General features: G+C 43.3%; 1 protein-coding gene across 3 annotated transcripts in view; it reads left to right on the forward strand.

The window, feature by feature from the left end:
* Nucleotides 1–512: 512 nt before the first annotated feature.
* LOC148892202 (uncharacterized) overlaps nt 513–9340 on the forward strand; it is a 17852-nt gene continuing 9024 nt past the window's right edge. Inside the window, exons 1-7 of one of the 3 annotated variants that reach the window (XM_089006047.1) lie at nt 513–713; nt 818–899; nt 2242–2298; nt 6601–6905; nt 7194–7293; nt 7405–7503; nt 7604–7718. In XM_089006047.1, coding sequence (XP_088862173.1) covers nt 637–713; nt 818–899; nt 2242–2298; nt 6601–6905; nt 7194–7293; nt 7405–7503; nt 7604–7718 — 835 coding nt within the window. In that variant the 5' untranslated portion in view covers nt 513–636. The remainder of the gene's footprint in view (nt 714–817; nt 900–2241; nt 2299–6600; nt 6906–7193; nt 7294–7404; nt 7504–7603; nt 7719–9340) is intronic. The other 2 variants (XM_089006045.1, XM_089006046.1) reach the window with 2 other exon arrangements.

The following is a 9340-nucleotide window of genomic DNA, read 5'->3' on the forward strand; positions in this document are numbered from 1 at the left end:
AGTCAGAATTCTGAGATTAAAGTCAGAATTTTGCCAACCATATTTTTTTTTCTTCAGTGGCCCTAATCCTCTTCCGTAAATTTGGTTGCTTTGCTGCATTGTGTATTTTTTTTCTATTGTGGCTATTTCTAATTTGCACGCCTATTTATGTCTGGACAGTAGGGATATATATATAGGGCCTAAACTACCAGTTAGACTTTAGTTTGCTGACGAAGTTTCTTGAATAAGAAGCGAAACTTCCGACACCTTCAAAGAAGTACAGATGACGGCTGAAATAGACCTATCACTTTATAAACAACAAAACCCTCAAATTTAATTATGAGAAAAAGATAAAGTGGCATTTTGTACCCAGTAAATTTAGATGCATAGCATTATGCAATTGTTTCTTCTGTAGTTGTTACCACTATACATATCTATTTGTATTGATCCGATTCGACATTTTGTTTAGAATAGAACAAAAATTTTGTGACAAATTGAGCTGACTAAAAAGTGGGGAAATTCGAGGGACAGCGAATGCAGCAGTGACTTGTGACGCATTATTTACGGGACATTACCACATTGCAGTCGTACTTCTGGCGTGTATATATATATATATATATAAAGTACAGGAAACTTTGATTTAGGTTTCTTGTCATAATGGCTTTCATAAACCTCTTTGCAAGCCTTTCTCACGGCGGTGCCCAGGTGAATGATCAGTCGTCTATTACAGTCAGGTAGGCGCGGCAATCTTTAGTTAATTCATTCAGTACTGATGTTGCATTTCCAATTAGACTTAGACGTCTCGCGAATGCTTCTGGCCTGATTTATTTATGTTTAGGGGCGACATTGACATGGTTCAAAGAAATACACGAGGCAAGGGTAGGACGAGGCGAGGCGAACTACTCGTTCCTTGTATAAAGGTATGTTAAATTATTATTTAAATCATTATATCTCATTAAATATTGCATAAGTAATTAACTGCAACGCGAAAGTACTCATGTAGTCCGTCTGGCTGTTGTTTTAGTTTTATCCTTTGAGAGAAAGAGGAGAGCTTGCTCTTAGCAAACCGCCTGAGTTCCATGTCAGTCGATGGATGCGTAAACACCAGCCAAACTGTTCAATACAGGGATGAGAAGGTTTCTTCAGGCGTCATATGTACTTCTTTGAACGTGTCGGACGTTTCGCTTCGTCAGCGAACTAATTTTTTTTCTGGTAGTTTTGGCCCTATATATCCCTACCGCCCATAAATGGCAGTTCCAGACTCTGCTATGATTGAGTCCTTTGGCAAGACAAAATTCCTACTTATTTCAAACTGATAAACACTTTACGTCAAAAATTAGTGCATCCAAAAGATAGGCTGCCAAATGAAAAACAAAGTAATGTAGTTTATTCAATACATTGTAAAAATGAAAATTGTAAAGAGCAATTCATTGGGGAAACTAAACAAATTCTCCAAAAAATACTTCATCAACATTGCAGGGATAATACTAGTGGGCTTCAATCGGCAGTACATATGCACCTAAAAGCTAGCAACCACTCATTTAAAAAAAGAAGTTAAAATCTTAGCGAAAGAAAATAGATGGTTTGAAAGGGGAGTAAAAGAAACTATTTTCATGAAACAGCAAACCCCTTCACTAAATCACCATGGTGGGGTGAGGTTCAATTTGGCTCATTCGTACAACAGACGTCTTAAGCAACATAGGCTTAGTTATGCTGATGAGGTAATACCAGTGCAAATGGGGCAATCAGGCCAGTCGTAGACCCCATACTCAGGCAGGACAATAGAAGTAATCAGTCAGGACAATAGAAGTAATCAATGTAGCCGCAGGGAGTAGTCCTCTGCTCCCCCCCAACCTGAGAGCAGGTACCAATCATGGCAGAGTCTGGCACTGCCATGTCTGGACAGTAGGGATATATATAGGGCCAAAACTACCAGCAAAAAAAATGTAGTTCGCTGATGAAGCCTCTTGGATAAGAAGCGAAATGTCCGAAACCTTCAAAGAAGGACAGATGACGGCTGAAGAAACCTTCTCATCGATGGACCACTCATGTACGACTGAGTGCTTACACAGACGTGTTCAATACAGGGTTGTGTGTACGTGCGTGTGTGTGGAGGTGTGTGGGTGTGTCTTGTGCGTCTGCCTCGACTGCAATCACCACCTTATCGTAGTCAGGCACTTTAATACTACGACTACTAATAATAATAATACATTTAATTTATAAGCTCCTTTCTAAACTCTCAAGGACACTTTACCGTCACAGGATATTTTTTCTGCGGGTGAGCAGCCGCAGCCACACGCGCCAGCATTCACTCAACCCGTAAGTCTTTGTGCATCTCCATGACCCCAAGAGCTACAGTATGTGTTAAGGTCATTTATTAACGAAGCAGGAATCAAAAGTACGAACAAAAAGATTCTTTAACAGTATGTCGGCCGGAGTCTCATACTCGCAGCAGGTTCACCCAGGCCGAACAGGTCGAAGGGTGTAGGCCAGACAAAGAGTGATCGAAAACCCGCACGCTTCAATGGGAAAGAGCATTATTTGGAAATAATGAAGCAATGTTGTAGGACATTGTTTTATGAAAAATTGCCTTGTTACAGGTTCGGAGAGATCGCAGCAGAGAAATAACCACAAACAACGACTGTATATATATAGATATGTATTTATTGATAAAACACACAGCAATTTACAGCATTTCCCGATCATGAGTAATTACGCTAGACACAAACTGTCACCTCTATGCCCCCACGTAAAGACTCCAACATCGCGGTTAAGATCCAGAATAGTATACCTTACCGTTGACAGAGGGCGGAGAGCCGGCAAAAACAGCCCCGTAGAGTAATCTGGACTGGAAAACCCAAAGCTGGACACTCGTGCACAGTTCACAGCAGACTCTAACTGATATTGAGGAAAACCCCATCTTATAGACCCACTCTTGCTAAGACAGGTGGCCAGCCTGTCCTCGCAGGAGATGAGTCATTCCTCCTCCTTTCCCTCAGCCGGACTAACGAGCAATTTTTTGGCAAGCACAAAAAGGCGTGTGAAAACATGCAGTTTCCAAAACCAAAACAAATTGGGTCCGATTGTGCCAGTGTAAACGAACAAACCGTACCCAGGTGTTTCGACTCAGAAAAACAAAAAAGCAAATACAAAACAATCAATGTGAGAAGCAAAAAAGTGAATACAAAACAATCAGTGTACCCAGGTGTTTCGACTCAGATACAAAACAATCAATGTGAAAAGCAAAAAGTGAAACTATATATGAGTCAGCTCAGGACACCAATAACCATTTTTTCTTCCTTCAGACATCAACCAGACAGTTAAATAAATGGGTCTTCCAAATCCACAATTATCTCAGAATATGTCCAAACAATTAGAGTAGACCCGAAATGGTTTGTGTGATATATTAAGGCGGCCTACAAACTTGTTTTGGTTTACAGCAGTTCTGTCAGGAGCAATGGCCCACAATTTCTGCCAGCTGTTGTAAGAAGCTTTATGGGAGGATTTCCAAAATGTTTGACCTGGCAGATTAGACCTTGGCATTAGCAAATACAAATACCTTTGGTAATCCAAACTGGCTAAGAATAGCAAACGTTAAGTATGGTTTCATGTCAGTGTCTTTTTGTATCATCTACGGCAGGCCTGGCCAACCCGTGGCTCTTTGGCTGATTTCATGCGGCTCTTAAGGGGCGTCCACATGACAAGCGTAAAAAATGTTTGGCGCTGGTGCTGCCATTGCCATTATGTACCGTAATTTCGCGACCATAGCGCGCGCTGCACATTTTGTAGAAAATGTAAGACTTTTAAGGGCATCTGAGAGTCGTGAAGACTTTTAAGTGCACCTCATAGTCGTGAAATTATGGTATCAAGCTGACCATGTGACGTTAACACGCATGTGCGTGAGATGAAAATCAATCATTTATGTCGTAAACCACGGGTGGCCAACCAGTCAGAGACTTGACACAAATTGTTTACGACGTAAACAATTCATTTGCGTCAAGTTCGCTCTCAAAATGGCAGGGAAAAAAATGCACAGCAAAACGAAAATATGAAGACGAACACAGGACGTTTTTAACAGAATGGGAGAGTTTTTTGTTCCGCGTAAGGGCAAGCCATTCTGCCTTATATGTCAGGCGTCATTGGCGCATTTTCAAATCTTCAGCGCCACTTCAGCTCACTCCACGCGAACATCGACCAAGAATTCCCCTAAGGGACTGAACTTCGTAAGAACAAGTTGGTCACTTTAAAAACACACCCAGAGACCGTAACGCTTGCATCATACCAACTGGCTTGGAACATTGCACAGTCTAAAAAGCCATACAAAGAAGGGGAGTTTATTAAGAAATGACTCAGTGACACTGTTGACATTTACAAATTAAAACAAATGGTAGCAGATGTCCAACTTTCCCCGCCACACTGTTGAACGCAGAATTTCAGACATTAGCACCGCTATTGGATTGGATTGGATTGGATTGGATTGGATATGCCTTTATTAGTCTCACAGTGGAGAAATTTACATTTCACAGCAGCAAAGTGATGAAAGGAATGAAAGCTTGAATCACAGCTGCACTCTGACCTTCAAGCATGTGAGTGTTTTAGTGTCGCATTGGATGAAAGTTGTGACATACAAGACATGCCTCAGTTGGCAATATTTGCACGGTCTGTGACAAAGGATTGTGTGATCAAAGAAGAACTCCTTGATATTGTGCCATTCAAAGACAGAACCCGTGGCATAGATGTGAAGGAAACAATGATGGCTGCATTTGCGAAAGCAAATCTGCCCATACCAAAACTGACTGCAATAGCCACGGATGGAGCACCTGCCATGATCGGATCTGTGAACGGGCTTGTGGGGCTATGCAAAGCTGACCAAAATTTCCTGAGTTTTGGAATTTCCACTGCATCATCCACAGGGAGCAACTCATGTCTAAATCATTGAATTTAGAGAAGGTCATGAAGCCTGTGAAGGAAATCGTCAACTACATCCGCACTCATGCGCTTCACCACAGATAATTCAAGAATCTCATCGCTGAGCTGGACCAAGGTCTTCCAGGTGACCTGCCGCTGCACTGCACACTGTAAGGTGGCTGTCAAAAGGCAAAGTACTCTCTTGCTTTTTTGAGCTGTTGGATGCCGTGAAACTGTTTATGGAAGAGAAAGGCAAGGACTGTCCCGTGCTCTCGGACCATGAGTGGATTATGGATCTTGCTTTTTTGGGCGACATGCTGTGTCACTTGGACAAACTGAACCTTACCCTGCAGGGTAAGTCAAAAATTCTGCCTTACTTGGTGCAAAGTGTGTTTGCGTTTGTCAACAAACTGAAGCTGTTCAGGGCGCATATTCAAAAGGGAGATTTAACACATTTTTCCACAATGCTAAAAGCCAACGGGCAAGTCACCAGCGCCGCCCTGGATAAGCAAAGAGCCAGATATGCAACACTGATTAAAAACTTGCACGAAAACTTTGTGACCCGATTCCGTGATCTACAACTGAAAAGGCCGCAGATTACGTTCCTTGTCGACCCGTTTAATGCGGAGACGGACTGTTTGAAAGCCCCGCTAGTCACAGATGAAGCTGCGCCTGAGTTAGAGATGATCGATCTTTGTGAGGAAGATCAATTGAAACCTGCTTTAAGGGAAGGGACCATTGAGTTCTGGAAACGCGTGCCAATGGAAAAATACCCCAATTTCAAACCGGCTGCGGTTAAGATACTGTCAATGTTAGGGTCAACATACGGTCTGCGAGTCTGTGTTTTCTACCCTGAAACATGTGAAATCAAAGCATCAATCGGTTCTGACTGACACTCATGTAAAAGAATTGCTTCGAGTGGCAACAACAGAATGCAAGCCAAATTTAATGAGGATTGTCCAAGACAAATAATGCCAGAAGTCCCACTAAGCAACATGCACACTATTGTAAATTATTATATTTTTGTTTGTGGACTTGGTTAAACTGAGTTTGTGTGTGTAAATACAGTGTTCTTTGTTGCCTGTGGTTTTAGTACTCTAGGAGTCAATTTCCGATATATCTGTTTATTTTGTATTTAAAATGTGATACTTATAATAAATCTTTCTGAGCAGAGGTCTATGTGTGTGAGGGATGGGGCGATGGGGTGTTCATGTGTGCCCATGTTTATTAAAGTCAGCGTTATTGTCAAATATGCCCATATGCATGACAAACAGCGCAGATGAAATTACTGTCCTCTCAGAACCAGCGTGCAAGGCACTTATAATGACTTTAACAAACATAATAAACACAAAAATGCCAATTTGCCGGGAGAGAAAGGGGAGCCGCTGCGTGTTCATGCGCCGCCATCTTGATGTGGCTCTTTGCAGTAACATCATAAAAAATGTGCCTCTGTCTCTTACTGGTTGGCCACCCCTGATCTATGGCATACTGTATATTCTATGCAAACGTCTAGTTCCAACGGTCTGTCAACTTTGAGTTGAACCCAACAGGTCCATATTTCAAAGTGAGTTTGGAATTTGAGTATATTGAGAAGAGATCACCATTTCAGTGAACTGTATATTATTGTGAGTTTTTGTGGGTACAGTGGTGTGAGAATGTTGTTGTTGGCTTTTCGTCATCTAGACAATTGATCTGTTTGTGTCTTTTTCACAGAGGCAATGTAACCGTACACAGGCAAGCAGAAGAGACTTTGGTAGATTTTCCCAAAATGATAATTCCAAGACTTTAGACTACCATGTGCAAATCACTGACCATGAGCAGATGAGGGCTGGCTTCACAGAGAGGGTACCAAATGTCTGTGACAAAGGGGCCACACACATTGACCAAAAATGTAAAACAAACCACAGCGTGACCCAACAACAGCAGAGAAAACGCACCAAGTATGAAACAAGTCAACAACAGGATCAAGGACGGCCTCAAAATCGAGCACAAAGCCATCCACTCTGTTCAATGGACAGGTCAGTGGGCGCTACAGCTCCTCTTTCATGTATAACTGCTTCAAACAACAAATAGTATGTAGAAAAGTGGTTAAGATTGAATGACTGTCTGTCTTATGTGGTATGTTGTATTATTTTGTTATGTTATTATGACTTCAAGATGGTGCCGCGAGAGTGGCTGCGTTTATAGCTCCTACACGTTTTGTACTTCTACTTTCTTCATTTCATAAGTTTGCTGCTGTAAAACGGGAATTTCACCAATGTGAGACAAAGGTTTTATTATTATTCTTATCCTACCAAATATTCAAGGAAACACAAAGCCAGAACAGAACCCAGAAAGAATATGAAGAACAGAAATAAGACCAGAACAGAATCCAGAAACCATATTAAGAACAGAAATAAGACTCAGGTGAGATTTGTCGTCATGACGAATAAACGTAGTGCAAATTTGGTTTTACATGTACTTCTTACAACTTCACTTTAAGCTCCACAGCATGCTTCTAATTATTTTTCTTCTCAGGCCTTCAAATATTTCTCACCAGAGTTCCGGGAGCAGAACATTGTATTGGTGAATGAACAAAATGTCTGCAAACATTTTCTTCATGGGAAGTGCATTAAGGTGGGTGACATTTTTGCGCACGTTAACGTGAACACTCATATCCGCCAAAATAAAAACATTTTAACATGGTCGCTGTAATCCTCCTTGCTCTCGTTCACAGGGTGACAGCTGTCAAATGCAACACATCCAAGCACAGAACGATCTCATCAAAGAGCATTGCAAGTATTACTTGCAAGGAGCTTGCATGAAAGGGGACCGCTGCCCATTTATGCATAATATCCTTTCTTGTTGACGAAAATGTGATTGTCTACTCCAATACAATTTGGTAACATGAAGCATGGGTGAGGCAACCAGCGTTTGGGGTAAAGTCTGGATCCACTTAAAGGGCAACCGACGTCACTTTTTTGTTTTTTAACTGACATCAGAAAAACATTTTATAGCATCTAAAATACCCAAAACACGCAGTATGATATTTTTATTCAAATGCAAAACACCAATAAAAATGACTTAGTGTCCAAATTCTGCAAAAAAATTGAGCTGCGAATTGGGCATTTTCAGAAAGCCCCGCCCCCAGTTCGTGACGTCACACCAAGACGTCTTGCATTGCTGGAGAATCCAAACAATGGCTTCATATTCGGAGAATATGCTAACTTGTTACACATCCAGTTATGAATATGATTCAAATAGTTCTGAAGAGGAAAGCATACATGTTTGCAATCGATTAAATAATTATATGTGCCATTTTGAGGCAACATTGGGGGAAAATCTCTCACCCAAAAAAAAGAGGCACAAAATGGCGCCCCCCCCCCCCCATGAGTCGTCACCTTACCGTGGTGGAGGGGTTTGTGTGTCCCAATGATCCTAGGAGCTAGGTTGTCTGGGGCTTCATGCCCCTGGTAGGGTCACCCATGGCAAACAGGTCCTGGGTGAGGGACCAGACAAAGTACGACTCAGAAGACCCCATATGATGAAAAAGATAAATGGATTCAGTTTTCCCTTGCCCGGACGCGGGTCACCGGGGCCTCTCTCTGGAGCCAGGCCTGGAGATGGGGCTCGTTGGCGAGCGCCTGGTGGCCGGGCCTACACCCATGGGGCCCGGTCGGGCTCAGCCCGAAGAGGAAACGTGGGTCCCCCTTCTCAAGGGCTCACCACCCATGGGAGGGGCCAGAGGGGTCGGGTGCAATGTGAGCTGGGCAGCGGCCAAAGGCGGGGACCCTGGCGACTGCAGAAGCTAGCTCTGGGGACGTGGAATGTCACCTCTCTTACAGGGAAGGAGCCTGAGCTGGTGCACGAGGTTGAAAAGTTCCGACTAGACATAGTTGGGCTTGCCTCCACACACAGCCTGGGTTCCGGTACCAGCTCTCTCGAGAGGGGTTGGACTCTCTTCCACTCTGGAGTTGCCCACGGTGAGAGGCGTAGAGCAGGTGTCGGCATACTTATTGCCCCCCGACTCGCCGCCTGTACATTGGGATTCACCCCAGTAGACGAAAGGGTTGCTTCCCTCCGCCTTCAGGTGGGGGGACGGGTTCTGACTGTTGTCTGTGCATATGCACCAAACAGCAGTTCAGTGTACCCATCCTTTTTGGAGACCTTAGGGGGTGTGCTGGAGAGCGCTCCCCCTGGGGACTCCCTTGTTCTGCTGGGCGATTTCAATGCTCATGTGGGCAATGACAGTGGGACCTGGAAGGGCGTGATTGGGAGGAATGGCCCCCCCCCGATCAGAACAGGAGTGGTGTCTTGTTATTAGACTTCTGTGCTCAACACGGATTGTCTATAACAAACACTTTATTCAAACATAAGGGTATCCATATGTGCACGTGGCACCAGGACACCCTTGGTCGCAGTTCGATGATTGACTTTATAGTTGTATCATCGGATTTGCGGCCTCATGTTTTGG

Source organism: Hippocampus bargibanti, linkage group LG10 (genome assembly GCF_051943395.1).
Source record: "Hippocampus bargibanti isolate YZ-2025 linkage group LG10, ASM5194339v1, whole genome shotgun sequence".
Taxonomy (NCBI): domain Eukaryota; kingdom Metazoa; phylum Chordata; class Actinopteri; order Syngnathiformes; family Syngnathidae; genus Hippocampus; species Hippocampus bargibanti.